Source organism: Egretta garzetta, unplaced genomic scaffold (assembly GCF_000687185.1).
Source record: "Egretta garzetta isolate BGI_Z169 unplaced genomic scaffold, ASM68718v1 scaffold333, whole genome shotgun sequence".
Lineage (NCBI taxonomy): Eukaryota > Metazoa > Chordata > Aves > Pelecaniformes > Ardeidae > Egretta > Egretta garzetta.
The window spans coordinates 593,508-613,939 of record NW_009259179.1 but is presented as its reverse complement, the minus strand read 5'-3'; the positions used below and the strand labels follow the sequence as shown (position 1 = coordinate 613,939).

Below are 20,432 nucleotides of genomic sequence, written 5' to 3'. Positions count from 1 at the left end.
CCAACTGGATTACCTGTTGGAAGTAATGCTACAGGAGCACGACTGCACCTTGTAATTGCTTATGAGGGTTTTTTAATTTTTCTTTTGATCACTTGACAGAATTGATTTGTGTCTTATGAATTTTACTAAGTGTGGCTTTGGGTTTAAATGGGCTAACCTTTGGCAACAGCATGTAGGACTTTGTAAAGCATCTCAGCCATAAAGCAAGCAAGCAAGTGTTACTGCTTAAGCATTGATGCCAACAGCGCTCTTGTGTACTGAAGTCCTGTTCCTCTGATGAGCATTTTTACAAGGCTCTTTAGCTTCTCAACCCACTTCGTGGTTATGTGTTCTAGTTGCCTATTACGTGGGAAGACACTTTTTGAGGATTGTGGGTTTGAGAAGGCTGCATTACTGGGGAAAGTGGGGGGGACCCCTTCAGTAGCTTTAATTCCCAAAGTGGATTTACAGAAGGCCCCTTGTCAAAATGTTTGACCATTTTATGGGTAGATTTAAGATAAAAGCTTTTAAAATAGTGGCCGCAAATAATATAAATCTGGCTAAGAATTCCAAAATCAATTAGTGTACATTAATCCTGATCTTATAATAAAAACTGTGTGGGAACTTCTGAGCCTTCAGACACAAAGATGTGTCGAAGTTAATGATTGTATAAAATCCAGCTTTCTGAACAGGAATTTAATGATTAATGCTTCAAAGTGCATAATCACATCTTTGCCAGAAGACGTTTTTCTCTTCTTTGGCTCACAATCTGCCTGTTCAACATTTGCTGAAGTAAAGCAAACACAAAGGTGTTAAGGGTCTTTGTGCAAGAGCTAAAGTCTTCTGTGCAGCTGAATGCTTGGGCTCATTTGTTATAGGATTTGTGATTCCTGGTCTCCACATCAGCTCATTTTTAAAAAAACATTGTCAGCATCCAAGCTGTTATTTGAGCAAGAGACTGACAGGTAGTTTTAAATGTGTCTTTTAGTTTATAGTCTTCACTTCTCCTGCTTGCTTGCAGGACAAAACCATTCCGTTTCCCAGCTCTTCCCCCTTTCTTAACATTTGACATCATGGCTGCATCTTAGAGGCAGCGGAGTTTCCAGCAACTTCGTGTTTGTTCCTCTCTTCTTGTATGTGTTTTTTTGCTGCTCTTTGGGTTTTTTGTTAAGGTGGTGGTGGTAGATGGGATTCTTTCCCCATGCAGATGTTGTAGGAAGACTTAAAAAGAAATAGACTGTTGGAAGCAGGGGTGAGGTAGGAGATCTGGCTCCTCGCTGCCATTACTGCAGAGGGGTTGAGTAGCATCTGAAACCTGGGTGCCTTCAGGTCCCCTCAGCAATTCTGGAGGAAGACTGGAGCCTGTGTGGTGGTGCTGCCTGGCTGTGATCAACTGGGGCAGGAGAAAGGAGTGTAAAGAGTAGTTTAGGACTGGTTATCAGAGGAAACTATGGGAAAGTGTTGAAATGGGAAGAGTTAATAGCCAAAGTAGAAATTAACTGATTTTGTGTGTAGAGTATAACTGAAGTGTGTGTGTGTGGTTATATGAGCATGTCTTTGGGCCCCAGTCACAATGAAAGAAGAGAATGAACTAGATTATTGCTTAAGGTCTTTTACTTCTATGATTCAGATATTCATTTAAGTAAAACCAATGCTGGAGCATACTCTATAATGGTTTTTCTACTTCTTGAGTTGTTGTGTTCTTTCATAGACAATGACCCTACATGATCCTATACTTCCCGTGTACAACAGGTACTGGTGCTACCCTCCAACCTCCATCTTTCAGTACAGCAAATGTAAGAAGGGAAGCTAAAACTAAGATGTTCTTGGCTCTTCCTGTGTACGTTTCGGCCTGAAATCAGTTTATAGTTAAAGTAAATGGCTTGCAAGGCTGCTTTCAGGACTGTGAATGTGACAATTCGAAAGCTAGTCTGGGCTGGACGATGGAGTACATTACCAGATGATGTGCAGTTTGAGGAGACTTAATTAAATCACTTGCAATTTATAGTTTCCCGTCTTTCTTTTTCATGAGCATGTACTTGCCAGCCACATTCCTGCATTGCTTTTGTGTTCATGGTGTCATGAGATTAGGTAAATTTAACAGATTAGCTGTGATGGATGTGCTTGCGATGAGTTCAGAATGCAGACTTGTCAGACACAGAGATGCTTATTTTACAAACAATTTTGCCTTTGCTGCATTAGAAGTGCTGAAATCAGCAGCGTACAATATTATGAAGTGGTTTGTGAGGCCTCAAAATTAAGAGTGATAAATAAGACTACAAAGACGGGAGGGGAAATGAATATACCCACACCTGCAAGTGAGTTCTGCCCTGCTTCAGAAATACTCAGTATTTGCAAGACTGTTTGCATTAGCAGCATGTGCTTCTTGCTGTAGGAAATTAAGGGTTCCCTTTCGTCTCCCCCAGCACTGGGCTAGAAGTTCTGTTGCTGTGATGACCAACAGGACACTGGCTCCCAGGGGCAAGGCATGGAGCATATGCTCCTTTTTCAGATCACTTAGAAGGCAGCAACATCTCAGTGTGGTATTGTAAGGAGGCAACAGTAGACGTTGATGATACAGTGTTTGGAAGTGGGTGTTGTATCAGCAGTTCCTCACGTGCTTTGATTTACAGCAGTAGGTGGGGGTGAGGAGTCAGCAGAAGCAGTGATTGCAAAAGGGAGTTTGGGACCCACCAACCTTGAAGGCTGATTGAATATTGGAGATGGGTTTTGTGTCGCTTGAGGGAAGATATAGTACTCTGTCTCTCAGGGAGAGTAAAGCTCTGCTTATGAAAGTGTCACAGCAGCATGATTTCTAGAGATAAAGACTTCAGTCTTAATAGACATGTTGTTCTGCTGGGTGACCTTTCAAAGGCAGAAAATATGCACTAAAAAGGAAGGCTTTAGCAGTGTGAACTGAGTGTGATACCTGCAGTGAGAGGCAAGTTTATTCATTTGTACAATTCCCTGTTCTTCTCTTAGTCCACTTGCTCCACCCCTTTGGTTGCACTTTGAGAAATACAAAGCATACAAAGCATGGAAAGACAATTTAAGTTTTCCAGTATGAACAGAATGAAGTCTCCATATTTTGAATAACAATAATAATAAACAGCATTTGGTTTTTTGCCTTTCTTTAGGACTCCTGAGCAATGTCCAAGCGTGGTTTCTTTGCTGTCAGAGAGTTACAATCCCCATGTGCGTTATGGAGCTGCCATGGCTTTGGGTATCTGCTGTGCGGGCACTGGAAACAAGGTGAGGACCAGAAGACACCCGTTGCCAAGACTCTTTCTGCTTTCTCCTTCCACAGAGACATTTGTGCGCAAACGTCACACAGAGAGATCGGATTTCTCGCACATGTACACTGCTAGCCAGCTGGACTAGAGCAGTACTTCTTTAAAATTCTTTAACTGTCCTGGGCATAGAGATTCTTTTCCTGCTTGTACAGAATAGATAAAGTAGAAGAATGTTTTTATACATTATTGCCACATTCTTGGAATTTTGACTTAAAAACTTTTCTTAGAGTTTTCTTGCTGTCAAGTTGCCGCTGAACTTTAAATGTATGTTCAGTACTCCAAAATCAATACTCCTTTGCCCTTGGAGCTGATCCTTTACAGACTGCTTTAGGAGGAATAGGGGGTTGCCAGTGACAGGAAAACAGCAGGTGTTTTGTGTAACTTCTAGCTCCTTTCTTCTTTTCTGTGATACACAATTCATGGAAGATCCATGTAGTAAAGCCAAGTGCAATGAAATTTAATGAAATTCACTGTAGCTTCCAGGTGTACAATTTGCCGCAGGTAAATTTTATTCTGGCTTTGTAAGTGTCAGTGAATGATAATTCTCACAGATGATAGCAGGGACCTTTCAGAGTAGAAGGATTCACACTTCTGCTGTGGGAAGAGAGTGCTCATTGGGACAAGCAGCAAGTAAACCTAGGAATAAGCTTCCTCTACTTCACCCACACGTGTATGTAATCTGTACTGGTACTGAATCCCAGTTTCAAAACACGTGCACAGACTGTCCGTGTGGAAGTAATACTTTGTGCTTCTGAGTCTTTGATAAATCTCACGTGTATCTGTTATCATCCCTTCCTCAGCTAGAATGAAACACTTGGTCTGTGGCTCTTGCAAGTGACTGCTCCCCAGCATGTCACTTGTACTGTGAAATGCACAGAATGCTGACACGCACTGCCTGCCGTCTTCAGTATCTAAAGCATGCAGACTTGAAAGCAAACTGCGCGTCCTATTTTTATCCAAGTTGCTTTATTCTCAAGTAGAAAATGGAATCAAGGAGCTAATTATTTTTAACCTGCTGCATCTGACAAGTTGATTTAAGTGGAAATGCTTTTAGTTGCGCAAAGAAGTCTGGTTTATTTCCAGATACATTGTGTGATGAAGACCTAAACCATCTGATTATATGCAGACATGTCTTCCAGAGCTTATATTAGTAGATTTTGAAGGCCCAAATATATTCAACTTTGGAGATCAGAAAGTTCAGCTTTTTGTCATAGTGGACGTTTCATACATGTTTTTGAATGTGTGCCAAAGAATGAATGAGTCACCTTCAGGTGGAGAAGCACAGCCTTCAAGATAGCTCAGTTGGCAAAAGCAGTCTAAGTGAAGGCATGATATTGTTCTAGAAGTGGTTCTTTGAAGTAGTGTTTTGTATAAAATCAACTTGTTCATAAAAGCCTTACCCTGACAGAAGTAACACTGAGAGGGGTCTGTGCTGGGAGACTCATGCACTCAGTTGCGTTTGCTCATGTCCCCGGTTTAAGTATGGACAGGAGAGAGGTCTGTACAAGAAATTGCCAAGTGATTGTCTGACTTCTGTAATCAGGAGATCACACAATAGATTAAGAGAGCTCTTGAGCTTCATGGGGAGGATGTCTGTTATCTCTCCTGTTCCAAAGAGTATCTAACAGCTTACTTCACGTGACATTTCAGAGTGCTTTTGAAAGTCCTTGCATTGCCACAGACCAAATTTATTTGTGCAGCCCATGGCTGTACAAACTGCTATCTCAGGTTTATTCTGCTTAAATCTGAAGAGTATGGCTGGTAAAAGCTGGCTGACTCCACTTACAACTTGCTGCTGTTGAAACAGTGGTCTTGGTCCCTCCTGCCACCTTTTGCTCTGTCTTAGGTTCAGGTCCCTAGTGAGCTGATTCAGGCACAAACTTACAGAAAACTGACCCAGATAACAACAAAAAAGGGATCAGTTCTCTGTTGAATTATCAAGCTGGAAAAGCTCACTGAGAGGTGAGACAAGTGCTGCAGCTAGCACAGGGAAAGGGGAGAGACTGGATAGCTGAAAGGAAATTGAGGAAAGAGAGGGATCTCGTTTTGGCAGCAGTGAGTTTAGATGAGCTCTGTTGTCCTGTGTAATGTGCACTGAGGACCTTGCATGGTTAGAAATGAATTTGGGTCTAATAATTCTATGTATGTTTAAGTCCTGCCTTGCAAAGTGGCAGAATGGTAAGTGGAGATAAAAAAATGTGCCTAAAGATATGATGATGCCTGAAAATTGCACATGCTGGTCTTGGGTACATCCAAGCAGCATTTATTACAATAGACTCTTATAGCTTTTCATGATGCATGACTGCATTGAAAGGAATGTTTATTGATAGATCGTCGTAGATCATGTTTTCTGGTAAGTTACTGAATTTGAAGAAGCAAGAGAGTCTTTGGAAGTGTTTTCAAAACCTAGACTTACTATATGGGGGCTCAAAGGCAGCCCCATTTGATGTAGGCTTTAAATGAGCGTTTTCATGCGATGCTAAGTGTTACTGGTTCTAACAATAAAGTGTAAGGCCAAGAATTCAGGACGTGGACTGTTTTACCATCTCATTTTATAACCTCCAACATACTGTTTGATATCTCTGGTTCATTTGTTCCCTACGCAGAAAATGAAGGTAACGCTGGTGTATTTTGTTGGGAAGAATGGCAAAGGAAGTGTATGAATAATTTGTGTACTATTTAAGATATGTCAGTAGTTCTAATGTGCTGAATGTATCTGTTGCTTACAGCAACTGTTGTTTATCTGTTGTCCTATTTCTGCAGGTAGATTTTGTTCCATTCATCCGTTGGTTTTTGTGGGATTTTTCCTTCTTGATTGAAAAACCGTAGAAATACAGATTTCTGCTTCATTTACCAAGAACGGGCAAAATATATTAAGTATATCTGATAGCATCAATCTGATAACTTTTCATTAGAGTACTGAATCCTGGGATACTAAAAATAATAGTGTTAACTTTGTGACTGCTTATTTTTTATTTTTTTTTTTTTTAGGAAGCAATTAATTTGCTTGAGCCAATGACAAACGATCCTGTGAACTACGTACGTCAAGGAGCTCTGATCGCATCTGCCCTTATCATGATCCAGCAGACTGAGATTACCTGCCCAAAGGTAATGTGGCATACCTTACATACCAGCTTGTTAGGTGCAAAAATGGTCTTGGATGCCAAATCTTTAGTGCTTGGCACTGCACGTAAGCATTGGCAAGAGAATGTACGTGCCTTGTAAAGAGCCAGAGCTGAATGCACAGCAGGAAGCTCATGCACTTCTGAATGAGGGGAGCAGTGCACGCTGATCGAAACAAGCCTGATAGATGACAGCATTTTAACTCTAGGTGTTACAAGAATAGATGTTCTTTCTTAAAAGGTCAAAAAGCACCTTGTAATGGTATGAAAGTGACTGTCATCTACTAACATGCACCGAGGCCTGTATGCTTAAGACTTACGTGAACACCATTATTTAGTAAAGAAGTTGGTTTTGATGATAGTAAACTTCGTTTTGGATGTGGTCACCCTGCAGGGAAGTCCTGTTATAATTATGGGGTTTTTGTAGCTACTTTTACACTTTTCAGGTGAAACAGTTGCTGCTGTCAGAATTGGCTTAGTGGCTTTATAGCAAATACTTTTTTTAATGGAGTTTTTCTTTCTGCTCAGAAGGCCAAAAGGATTGCATATGCTGTGTTTAGCTTTTTAAAAATAGATTGCCCTGTGAATATATGACAGATAATGATACGCAAACATTTGTACAGACTAAAAGTCCACACTAACAGAAGCTCTGAGGTTCCACATTTCATCTGCTCTGGTGAGTGCTGAGGCAGAGCAGTAGCTGGTACTTTGCTACACATCTGCCATGTATGGGTTGCTTTTATTGATGCAGTTTTAGAAATTGAACTGTGATAAAAGCAGCCACTTTTTTACTGCATTTGGATGGGGAGAAAGGAGAAAAAAAAATCCAAACAAACCCTCTTTGTCCAGTGGAAAATTTTACTTGGGAAAGTCAGTGAAGAAAATCTACAAATACAGGTGTTCAGGTATTTCCAAGTTACAGAACATGAAGATTTGCTGGCAGACAGTTTGTTCCTTTGAATTATTTAAAAAAAAAAAACCAAAAAAACCCACAAAAAACAGTTTCCAGTGAGCAGAATCTGGGAGCGTTGTTTATATTATCAGAACTGTAGTTCAAATGCATAAGTTAGTGGCTTTATAGCAAATACTTTTTTTAATGGAGTTTTTCTTTCTGCTCAGAAGGCCAAAAGGATTGCATATGCTGTGTTTAGCTTTTTAAAAATAGATTGCCCTGTGAATATATGACAGATAATGATACGCAAACATTTGTACAGACTAAAAGTCCACACTAACAGAAGCTCTGAGGTTCCACATTTCATCTGCTCTGGTGAGTGCTGAGGCAGAGCAGTAGCTGGTACTTTGCTACACATCTGCCATGTATGGGTTGCTTTTATTGATGCAGTTTTAGAAATTGAACTGTGATAAAAGCAGCCACTTTTTTACTGCATTTGGATGGGGAGAAAGGAGAAAAAAAAATCCAAACAAACCCTCTTTGTCCAGTGGAAAATTTTACTTGGGAAAGTCAGTGAAGAAAATCTACAAATACAGGTGTTCAGGTATTTCCAAGTTACAGAACATGAAGATTTGCTGGCAGACAGTTTGTTCCTTTGAATTATTTAAAAAAAAAAACCAAAAAAACCCACAAAAAACAGTTTCCAGTGAGCAGAATCTGGGAGCGTTGTTTATATTATCAGAACTGTAGTTCAAATGCATAAGGCAGTGGAGAACACTGGAGTTCTGTTGGATCCCCTCATCTTCCAAGGTACAAAGTCTCTGTAATGTGCAGTTGAATTATCTTTCTATGGAAGAAAACTGCTTGTTGTTTTTATTTTTAGTTCGTTGGCCAGGTGCTTGGAATGCTAGCCCTTGATACAGGAGATCAGAGTTAATCAGTCTGTGCTCCTCTAATGTTGGGCAAATTGTATAGCTCTCCTGTGCCTCGGTTTCCCACCTGAAAGAAATAAGGATGATACCTTTTTCTATGGAAGGACATGATGAGAATAAATTCATTTTAGTTTGCAAAGCACCCTAGTCCTCTTGAGATGGGAATTGCAGGCTGCTCTGAATCAGTCAGACATCTGAGACTATTGGGGATTCCTTGCTGAGTCTGTCTGTTGGAGTTTCAGTCTTTTTGAGATGATAGGTGAAAGAGTCTGTGTGTCCTAAAGAAAAGTGCAGACAGGAAAACGGCTAGCAAAAATCAAGATTATTTGGGGTGTATAATAAGTCAGATCTCTTTCCCCAAAGAGGCTTGGTAACTGTGACTTCAGAGGTATGCGCAATACCTAGGCTTGTTAAATGGGTGATTAAAATAGTTGGCTAGCAAATACAGGATGAAATGTATAGTCTGGGGTTCAGTGGTTTGTTTAAAAATGGGGAGAGGAACTGAAAAAGCTTTTTGCCAGAACCTTGTTTGAGTCAAAATTGATGTGGTGTTACATAATATAGATACAGAAGGCAATTTATTACCCAGTCATAGAAGCACTGCAGATATCAAAAAAACAAACAAAAAACCCAAAGAACTGCAGATTATAAAATAATAAATAATCCCTGAAATGTTCTGCTAATTTAGGAACTAAACATAGAATATGTAAAATTTACTTGTTTTGAACACCCCAAAAGTTAGATGTGACCATCATAGTTTCTTGCTCAACAGTAAAAGGAATATTTTGATGAATATACTGCCATTCAAGTTATTTATTATTCATGGCAAGCTTTTTTTGGAGCTCTCTGCCAGTCTGAAGAAAAAATATTTTACTCCGATGTGAAAGGGTGGAGTTCAAAAAACTAGCCATTTCTGGATTATAGTGACATATTTTGATCTGATTAGATTCCTGAGTGGCACGCTGGCACACTGTGTGCCAAAGTGTCTGACCTGATGTGTGTGAGTATTTGCATTGCTGGATAAGCAGCTGGTATGAGGAGCATGACGGGTTTCATATCCCACTAGCTGCACGTGTGGTCTCGATGGGGTTACAGAGAAGCTAAATTTTACATAGCATCATCTCACTGATGCTAAATACTTAGTGATGCTTTACATGTGAGAGATGGTGATTTTCGTAAAGACTGTGACACACAGTCTGACCAGCTTCCTGTCATTACTTTCCAGTTTTGTTTGTTCTGGGTTTTGTTTGGGTTTAGTGTGGGGTTTGTGTTTTTTTTAAATACTTGTTTGTGATTTTTAGATTAGAAAGACTTTAAATTCTCTGGTGATAATTTGGGATGAAGGTGGTAGCAGATGATCTTCCTTGAATAGACTTAGATTTTTCAGGAATAAAATAACTTCGGTTTTGAGACCTGAGTGTTGCAATGCTGAAATCCCAGCAGTAAACACATTTAAGAATCAAAATATTTTGGTTTAAAAGAAACAATTTTTGTTGTGAGAGAATGTAGATGTATGTCTTCGAATCACCTTTGCTGTCCTCTTTCCTTTGTATTAGTCTTCCTCTTTGTTGTGCTCACTCTTTATTTAAACAAATAATTTAAAGAGTTTAAATTTAAATAAATAATTTAAATAAAGAATTGTCACTATATGGAGGTCCCTTGAACTTGCATGTTGCTTAAGTGCCAAAAGGGGTAGCAAATCCTGTGTAAAACTGATTTGGACTCTTTAAAAGAGTTGAAACGCAATTCCTCCATGCACAGCCAACATTATTTTTCCTGACATCTGTTGATACATTTAAGAACCATATTAGTGCAGGATATAGAACAGTAACAAGTTTATTTTGTGAAATGGAAGCCTAGGTTATAGATGTGATGAGATCATTGTAACAGAAATCGATGACAACTTCATTATGTATTTGTGACCTGCAGGGCAATTAAGGCAGCAATTCTGGAGACAAACTACATGTCTAACATCTTGAGTTGATTTTACTTTTTCCTGTTTTTTGTGTTAGGATAGTCATCTTGGCAAAATGAGAAGATAATAAGCAAGGTCAAGGCTTTTCCTCTATCCTCCTTAGATCATCTTGGCCATTATCTTTAAGACGTTGTGAAGAAACCAGGACCAGATTGCTCCCCCCCTCCCCAGTTTAGATGAAACACTAGGTCTTGCTAGGATGCAAGAATGATTTTTGCTATACTCTAATAGTACTTTCGCATTCCTTCATGTGAGCCTGTTACTGTTAGGTGCTTCTGCATACTCTATGCTCTTTCAAGGGAGCAAGTGGATGCAGAGTAACTTCAGCTTCTGAAGTAGACAGAACACGGCAACAGTTTAAACCCTGTTTTATTAAAAACAGATTCTGCAATACTCTTGTTCTTAAGAACTCGCATTTGCAAAAAGCATCGTGCACATCACCTGCCACTGTTTCCCTTAGTTAACAGTTTCTTAATTCTTAATAATCTCATGGGCTTCATGTGCATGAATGTTGACTGGTGGAGGGAGGAGTGGTAAACAGCCTGATAAATGACAGCCCCTCGGGTTTGTGGTAGGAAATGGTGTTGTATCATTCTTGTCTTAAAGCCTGTGTTGTTTCCTCAGTGTTTTCAAGGTTGTGCATTTGGCTTCATTCCAGATCAGTGGCATGTCGTTTTGGCCAGCACTAATTATCAGAATGGGGTGTGTGTGTATTGTTAGTAAAGATGGAATGAGTCACTGCCTACGTTTTAGTGTTCCTCCTGGAAGTTGCCCAAATAAATTTCTTGACAGCATTTCCAAATGCTGTCAAACTTTTAAAGTGCTTGAAGATTTCAAGGGAGAAATAGAGCTTGTGGGTTTCATAGTGTGTTAAATAAACCTATTCAGTAGTTTGGGATGTGCTTGTTGCTGTGGTTTGAAGGAAAAATAGTGGCAGATTCAAGGGCTCTTCTAGACAAACTCTGGCAGATTTTGTTTCAACAGCTTAAGAAATTACTTTCTGTTGACATCTTGCTCTGTTCTGTAGGAGGTGCCCCAACAGCAGAGGCAGAACTGAGCTTTTGTCCGTACCACCCTTGCTTTCTCCAAAGAGATGGAGCAGTGGCTCCCTGCGAGGACGATACCTTCCTGATCCGCTACAGCTAGAGCTGCCAAAGCAGGTTTTCCCCAGCAGCAAGGAAGGTTTTCAGCTGGGACCTGATCCAGTCAAAAATCCTGTTCCTGTGAAGCATTTGCTTTATAGGAACAGCCTGCGTGCAGGTCTACCATGCATTCGAGTGTTGAGGTAGTAGTCCTTTGATCTGGGTTCGCCTGGTCCCTGGGACCAGGAGGAATAGTCTCCCACGCCTTTATAGAACAACTTTGCTTCCACTGATGTTAAAGCTTTGGGAAGGGCACGCTTGCTCAGTTTGTTTTCCAGGATAGGCAGCGGTCCACAGCTCATGATGCACGGGTATGCAGAATTTATCTGAAAGCAGAACACTCTTGATATGGCACTACATTTTTTTGTATTTTTATAAGTAGAGGGCATAAGGACTATCTCTTATTGTAGCTATTCAGTGCTTATTCATTGAACGCCTGCTCTCAGCTGATTCGCTGCTGTAACCTGTCCGTGTTGCCTGGAGAGGTGGCAATTGATCCACTCAGGTTTAGCAGCCAGGTTTCTGTCCCTTGGCCCCTTGCAGTTGTCAGTGTCCCAGTTAGCTCATTGCCCTGCACGGTGTCCTGGTGCCCCAGCTGGTAGGTTCCTGGTCGGCTTGTTGTCCGGGTATTTTGTTCATCTGCTCTGAACTAATGTACATATGAGCAGGAGCTGTGGAAGGCATACTAGGGAAAGGGTGCTCACAGGGCCAGCGTGCCATGACCAGGGAGGTGGATGACTTCCCCTGCTAGCCCAGCCTCGCCTTTCCCCAGCAAGGTGTTTGCGCTCTGTTCTGAGGTGCTGCTCCTCTGTCAGACTTCAGATACCAGCCTGAACATTAGCAGTTCTGCTGAATGTCTTCTCACTTCACCCAGGGTCTCATTCTCTGAAGACTTGATTAAGGCATAAATTCCAGATTACAATCCGCCGAATGAGCTTTGTAACACCCGTCTGTTTTTATAAATATTCCAAACCCAGAAGCTGAGCCCAGAGTCACAGGAATGATGTGCTCTAAACAGAGGCACTGGAATCCTACTGATCAGCTCAACCAGAGGAATAGTTTTACATATTGCTTCTGTGTGTCTGTCCCAAATAACATCTGAAGGCTTTGGTTCACCTAGTCAGCATGTGGTTGCCCTTGATACACTGCACAAGCCCCTGTTCCAGGTTACAAATGCAAACTAAGGTATTTTTCCAGTGTGCAAGAGGTCAGGTGTAAGAAACGAACTATTGATATTAAACATTTAACCCTCAGTGTGAGATTTTATAAACAAAACTCAGGAGAGCATGAAAAATCATAAATGGAACGAAGCAAGAGCAGAGTTTGGTCAGTGTATCCAGAAAATAAACCCTGTACTGTGTGTGCAGTATCTCCTTGCAACACATCTGTCTGCGTGGCTGCCCTGAAAGTGTATGTTGCTCCTTTTTCTTAGCTTCAATAAATGCAAGGAAGTTTAAGTCACCTCCCTTTGGGGACAGGGACTAGTAACCAAAAACTTTTTAATGCAAAGGGGAATTGGTGAATAGAGAACTAATATTAGCACACAAACTGTTGGACTTACTTAGACTGAAAAATGGGAATAGCTGTTCTTTTTCCCCTTCCAGTTTTAATAAATGCTTCCTGCTCTACCAGAGAAATGTGGGTTTTTTTGGTTTGTTTTTTTTTTTTTCAGCTTCGATGCTGCTGTTTAAAAGTAGCTGGCTGCTCTGGTGCCCTCATGGTTATGAAACTGCCCGTTTGTGTGAAACAAAGTAATTTTAATACAGTCGTGTTTAGAAGGTTGTTATTTACTCCTATGAATCTAAGTGTCTTTCGCTGTCACAGGCTGGTTTAGATCTCGCCTGGTTAGATGCCATAAGTGCTGAAGGAGTTGAGGTAACAAGTACTACAGCTGGGTTAGTGACTGAAAGAGCAAAATCAAGAAAGATGTTGACCAGAGGGTGCCTGTTCCTTTAGGGCACCTGTGTTTCAAGCAGTGTGATGAGTTAACCATGCAGTCTTAATCTGAAGTGCTCACTATGTGTGTAGGGCTGCCAAGCAACATTGTGGCTCTTGGGTATATTGCTCATGGGCTGGAGAGGCAACCTCTGTCTTCTTGCTATCCCAGGCATTGGACGTAATCACTCAAAGATAGTCTCAACTTCTTACTACCTTTGGTCAAAAATTCACACGTGAAATCTGGTGAAATTTATTGCTAGCATTACCTCATGGCTCTGATGTGCTTTTACTGGGGAATCTGATCTCATGCTTTGCTGAGAAACCCCTGCAGTTTGATTTATCCCCTCAGTCAGCACTTGGTTCTGTTCTAATCTTTTTTTTTTCTTTGAATCCCAATTTAACACAATGTTATTCCCAGCACAGTTCTCATGTCACTGACTCACTTGTATGAATGGGGGTTATTTTTCACTGTTGCGAAAACTTTCTGTAAGTGCCTTGAGGTTCCCCAGTGCACCCCAAGACAGGCCATGTGTGCTAGGAGGGATGACTGAAGGCTGCTCCTGGTGTTCAGTGCTACCCACCCTTAGCACGGCTCTAGTGCTTGTTGTGTCCTGCATGGACAGGGTGCCAGCTGTTCACTGGGTGCTGTTGCCAGCCAGAAGGACCTCCTGAGTGTCGTAGTCTGTGTTTAAGCCTCTTTCTCTGTAGTTAGGCACTGGGAGCATCAGAGGCTGTGCAAGAGTATGTTCTGAATAGTGGTGTTGAAGCTTGGCCTTTTTGCTTACCTTGAGCTAGAAGTTTGTCCTCTCCTCTGTGGCTGTGGATGTAGGAAGAAGACTTGTAATAACAGCAACAAAGTGGACCAGTAGTGGGGAGAAGCTTGTTCAAGACATCTTGGAAGGAGCGTTTTTGAAAAGACCTCCTTTTGGTTTTGAGCATGTCAAGTGATGGCTTAGTATGAAAACAGAAAAAAAAAAATTAAAATAAAAGGTCACATGGATATCCGGATTAAAATTAATTTAGGGAGGAGGTATGAAGGATTCTTCCAGACATGCTGTGGATGGGATGCAGCTTCCCAGGCTTTGACCAGGTTGCAGATTGGGATTTCCTGGTCTGCTTTTTCAGCTATAAAAATTACTTTAGCTGTATTGTTGGTCCACTGTATATTTTAAAAGACATAAGTTATCAATTTGTGTTAAAGCCTTAAATATTGCTGGATGTGATACCATTCTGTCTCTTCAACACTTAATGAACCAGTGAAAGATGAAGCTGTTTGAAGCAATGATGATAATATAAGTAAAGGATTAGCAATTTCCCTTACTAATGTGCACTTAAGATATTGTGGTAAACATACTGTGGAATAAACTTACTTTATTAAATACTTTCATTATTGATTTTCACTTGAAAAGTAGGAGTGCAGTAGCAAAATTTGCTGACGATGCACTATAGGGGCATTATCAATACAGCAAAAACGTTGTATGGGAAAAATTGAATAGTTTTGAGGTTTTCAGCAGTAGGAATTGGAGGAAATGTAATGAAGTGCAGTGTCACGTGCCTAAGAACGTATTCTTGTTACAAACTCATCAGTTGGTCTTTCATTCCAGTGACACTCCAGAGATTCTCAGGCTATTCCTGTAAGGCCTGAAAAATGTGGTTTGGAAATGCATGTCCATCCTATTTTAAAATCGCTATATCGCTATATGGGTATCTTCAAGTGGGGAAAACCTCTGTAATTAATTATTAGTGGGATGACTTGTAACACCAGTGACTAAAGCTGTTGAAAAGAAAAATGTCATCCTAGGATACAGAAGTCCAGGATGCTTCCATTAAAGGCAGAAAATTTGACTCATGCTGTCAGTTTTATAATATCTCCTTTTTTTTTTTTTTTTTTTTAAATTTTATTTTTCTTTTCTTTTCTCCAGGTCAGCCAGTTCAGACAGCTCTATTCCAAAGTGATCAATGATAAGCATGATGATGTTATGGCAAAGTTTGGAGCAATCCTGGCACAAGGCATTTTGGATGCAGGTAATTCCCCAAACATTTAAAGCAGTCAAAATTTCTTAAACTTGTTTGGCTACAATAGCTGTAATAGCAAATTTCATTTGGGAGATGTGGTGCTGGCTTTATGCCTGTCATGTAATAGTAGCAAGGAATCTCAAATTTCAAGTCTTTTTAGCTAATTAAAGAAATAAACCCTGTTTTCTAGTTTCAGCTTGTATCAGCGTGCTCCGGTTAGAAGACTCAACCCAGTCATTGGGGCAGAGTTTGTGTCCAGAAGTCTGGACAAATACGATCTTTTTGCTCTAACTCTGTTTTGTCACCCTGAATGTTGATTTATAGCATGATAGGTTGCTGCTTTATTTTTCTAAGCTCCAGAAATTTGGAAATGTTGTGGTATCCAGTCCTCATATTTGCCTTTTCTGCTGAAAGTTGACATAACCAGTTTAAAAAAATACACACACACATAAGTATATGTATTAAATATGGTTTTGATATGTAGGTTTTGCCTCTTTCCTTACTATTGAGAGGTGGTTTACAAAGGAGGAACCACAGTGAACTGCATCAGTGGTACTTCAGAAGACCCAGTTGGTTTCACAGACTACGTTTTTTTAGCAGAGGAAATACTGTTTCATGAGTGTTAATGACTAAATGTTGAGCCAGGGGTAGGATTCTCTAAAGGCATTCACATTTCACAAGGGCTAAATTGCAGGGCCTGCTAAAGAAAGCTTCTGTAAGCAATGAGAGCAGACATTGTTTTGTTTTGAAATTTTTCTTTCTGCTGGAATTAAGGCTTGTACAGTGCTGTGTGGGTCAATAGCACTCCCTTTTCAACTTTCCGAACACAGTTTCTCCTATCTGGTCTTGCATGCTGTGGCCTTTTCTTGCCATGCACGTCCTTATTCCCTGTGGTAGGTAGAAACAAGCTGGTTTTCCCTGTACTCTGAGGTCAAGTTTAGTCCTGAAGTCATATAAGCAAAGAAGCCCCATCTATTTGTCTCTGTAGCATGGTTTAAGCACAGCACTGTGTACACTGTGGTTATACAGTGTCTGTATGAAATTACCACATCTCTAAGCCATGTGGCGGGGGGAGAAAAACTTAGTGCTGCCTGCATCTACCTGCATGGCAGCGTGCATAAAAAGCTGTCTTCTGGAGGGCATGAGGCAGTCAGGCTGCTCTGTGCTCAATGATTAGGGCTACTCAGAGAAGAAAGCAACAGGAGCTACCACCTTTATCTTTCTTGCCTCCCGAGTACCCCTCCTGGACCTCAGACTGAGCAATATTCTTGGCACAAGGCTGTTAAAATAATTTTGGTCATTCCCATACTCATACTGTGTTGCTGGGAGGCCAGAGCCCAGCTGGCTCAGATTTTTCTCTCAGCAGTACAGACCTGCTTCAAATTCCGACCTTTAAGATTAAATCATAAAAATGCAGCTAAAACCTTATTTACTCCTGTGTCACTCATGTGTTCTATAATGACTTGGAAACTAGAAGCATCCAATTTTAATAAACTACATGTGAATTTGTGCCAACTTTAACCTCTTTATTTCTTGCTGAGCGGCTGGGGGAAGGCTGTGAACTACCCTTTCTTAACCTATTGCCACTTTCATTAGAGCCTCTTAAAAGAATAAATTCTTTTTATCTCTCCTGTACAACTACAAGTGCTTATCTGAAACAATGAGCTATAGAATTTAATTATCACTACTAGGAAGAAAAGGTTCTTTGTGTCATCTGCCACGGTTAGGGCAATTGAGTTTGGGGGGTTTTGTTGGGTTTTTTTTTGGAGGGGGAAGTATAATTCTCTTCCAATGACAAGCTTTGATTAGAAGTGCAAGATTTCCAGTGCGCGGCTGGAAAATGATACACTGGAGGTGGGTTTTCTGCTCTGACAATGAGGCAGTCGTTAGACTGATTTCATGGAAGGAGCAGAATACCTTGGGAGGGCTGAAGTAGAAATGAAGAATTTGGTCATTGTCTAATTGTTAGGCCCCAGCAGCTATATTTTTACTACTTTAATAAAATAAGAAAAATGTAGACACTCTAAATTAACTTATGCATCCCCAACACCCAACATCTCTGAACTTTTATAATGCTCCCCAAATATGCTCTCTTGTTCCAGGCTGACAACTCCCTTTTCTGTTCTTTGCAAAATCAATACGCTTTATTTTCTGGAGTATGTATTTGTAAATATGAGCTAAAAAGGGAGATATTGATCTAACTAGATGTCAGCATTTTACCTGCTTGAAAACAAGTTTGCCCTCTGGACTCTAGGTATCTTCTCTGGTTCTTAATGCCCCATTTCTCAATCAGTGAGAAAAAAGGAGGAGCAGCAGTCACAACACAAATATCTCTCTTGTATATCTGGAAAATCCATTTCTTGATAGTTAGGAAGGGTTTGGGTGGGGTCAGGAGTTCGATGGGTTGGGGATAGAGTGTAGCATTGGGCAGTGCAGACTGAAGCCCAAGAAGCTATTGACAGCCTGATGGTGAATGTACTGGATTCTCTACAGTTTGGAGATGTTTATAGTAAGTGATGAAAAAGAAAGTGTCATCCAAATTACAGAGGAAAGAATTGCCTATCTCCTCATTGCTGTCTCTCCAAATATGCATCTCGCATGATGTGTTATATTTTGGATGCTAAAGACTTCGGTAAAAAAAAATAAACTTTGCATAAGGTCTGCTCTCCCACATGTTGAATTCAGTGCTGCCATTTTCCACCTTTCTCCTGCCTGTCCTTGTTCATGAGCTCATCAAGTAAAGTTAGGTCTAACTTTGGTAGTTAGGAAAAAAGCCATTACCCTGTGCTAATGTTTTTGCCCTTTAGATTAGAGCCACCCTGTGATTCATTGCCCATGTGAAGCAGGTTGCTGGCACATGCTGAAATCAACTCCTCTGGGGTTTTGATGGCTTGTCCCGTGAGATTTTGACTTTTCTGTGCTGCTGCTAACAGTTCAGGTTGTCTTCATTCACTATGTAGATGAAGCAGATTATAAGTCTTTGCTGACAAAGAAAGAGTATGATATTGTTTGAAAACGGAACACTGCCTAGGCCAGGGTTGGAAACTAATTTCCAAGGTCCACAAAGCATCTTTATCTAATGACTGTTGTGCTGGTGTGTTGTCCTGGACTACGCTGCCAGAGTATTACCAAGTGCCATCATGACTATGTAAAGAGTGAGTTTATCAAAGTATATAAATCATCAACATCTGCTTGCTGCACTCCCCCTCTTCTTAACTGACATTAAACTCAAGGCAGCAAATCCTCATAGCCTTTTGAGCAGCCCCTTTAATTCTAGCCGACCTTGCCACAGTGGCAGTGTGAGTTCTGGGAGATGGACCTTATACTACTACCCAAGGAGCCCTGAAAATTTTCCTTGTGGTTTTTAAAAATTTTTTTTCCAGGCATCATGTCACAGCTTTCATCCATCCAGCCAAAGATCTGGAATGTGTTCCCTTCCAGGCTGTCAGGGCTGCTACTTAATCATGAAGATAAATCATAGTTGTGCAATATCGTGTCTCCCCACCTTTCCTGCTCTCTGCAAAACCCTGGGAGTGAGGGTGAGCTATGTGTGGCTGTAAAACATCAGAAAGAAGTAGCATGACAGCATCTTTTGAATATGAAATAAGTTACTCATCCAGGAAATTCCAGAGATTGTATAATCTAATTCTAAAGGTTTGAATAAATTCTGAAAATTAAAATCCAAAAGTTTGATAAAGTCTAGTTAAGCTGCTTGTGCAAAATTCAGTGGGCTGCTTGATCCAGAATATCTACAGATTATTGACCTGGCCCTTATACAGTAATGCGGTGAAGAAAAGTTCAAAATAAAGATGGGGAAGAAGACCAGGAATTTGAGTGTGCAGTGTTTGACATGTTCAAGTATAGCACAAGACCTCAGGCAGTCCCTCCTTAATGTTATGGCAAATTCAAACATAACAGGGAGAGATTGGTATTAGAGAAAATAATGAGAAGCAGAGCAGACCTAGCAGTAGGAAAAGACAAGACCGTATTATTGTCTGTCTTCAGAGATGGCTGGAAGTTCTCTAGTCAAATAGCAGGAGATCTATTGCTACTGCAAAAGGAAAAGCAAGATCATATCTATCCTACAGGAGGGCATCAAATCCTCCATCTTTCACTGCTTCTCCTGGGACTAACACTGACAGATACCCAAGATGAGATCACTGCTTCATTCGGGGCTTTCATTAGTTTTGGCAGCAAAAATTAATTTTGCTTGTCTTTAAAACCCAGACAGTTCTGTTGCTACCTGGCCCTATCGCAGTGGCTGTTTGTGCGAGGCAGAGGAATGCTACTCCAGTTTGGGATTCTTGGCTATAAAGCACCCTGAGTTTGCAATGAGTGGGGTCTGTATTTTAACAAAGTTAAACCTCCCTGCACCTGGTCTTGTCGGCAGTAATGGGCTTGCCTGGTGCCCTCTTCAACTCAATTCACTGTGCTCATCAGAAGACTGAATATCAGATTAACCCTTTATCACTCTGTCTGCAAGCCAAATCTTTCAATTTGGTTTCTAGCTGGATGTTTCTGCGCTACATCAACGTATGGAGTTGTTTTGGTCTCTGCTTTGCAAGTACAAAGCTAAGACTTGGTTGTCTGGCAGAGATGTAATTTTGCTGCAAAGGCTGCAGGAGCTTGTCTCATTGCTGCTTAGACTGATAACCTCTAGAAGCTACTTCTGAAGTTGCTGCTGTTTACATGGTTGCTGCTGTTTACATGTTTTTCTACTGAGATGGTGTAGGATAAAAACCTAGGTGTATTTCTTCTGAATAACTGACAGTTCAGAGAGGCAGCCACAGAAAGAAAAGTTTCTTTATGCGCTGCTTTATATGCACTGTTTTCCTTGTGAGTCTTGTCTTGTGGATCATCTGTACGCTAGGTTTTAAAACTGCTGATGGCAAAGGTTTGCCTTTTTCTCCCCCTCTCCCCGCCTTCTGAATTGTACTTCTGTTTAACGCGTATCCTGGCAAAATGAGCGTGCAAGGGCTGTATTCACTGATTGTGTTTGGGTAATATCTAGCAGATAGGCAGCGTAACAGCCAAGCTGCTGTCTTTTGCTTTGCAAGCTGAGATCACGGTGAAGGAGGGAGGTGTATTCCAGAGGAGAAAGCTGACAGCATCATGGCCTGGCTTGCGCTGTGTAGCCCCCTTC

The 20,432-nt window shown here is 40.8% G+C and overlaps 1 protein-coding gene across 1 annotated transcript in view; it reads left to right on the top strand.

Moving 5' to 3' along the window:
- The window catches only part of PSMD1 (proteasome 26S subunit, non-ATPase 1), an 80,143-nt gene that overhangs the window by 50,425 nt on the left and 9,286 nt on the right, over positions 1 to 20,432 (top strand). Inside the window, exons 18-20 of the mRNA XM_009635627.2 lie at positions 3,117 to 3,231; positions 6,264 to 6,380; positions 15,196 to 15,298. Of these exons, the coding sequence (XP_009633922.1) occupies positions 3,117 to 3,231; positions 6,264 to 6,380; positions 15,196 to 15,298 (335 nt within the window). The remainder of the gene's footprint in view (positions 1 to 3,116; positions 3,232 to 6,263; positions 6,381 to 15,195; positions 15,299 to 20,432) is intronic.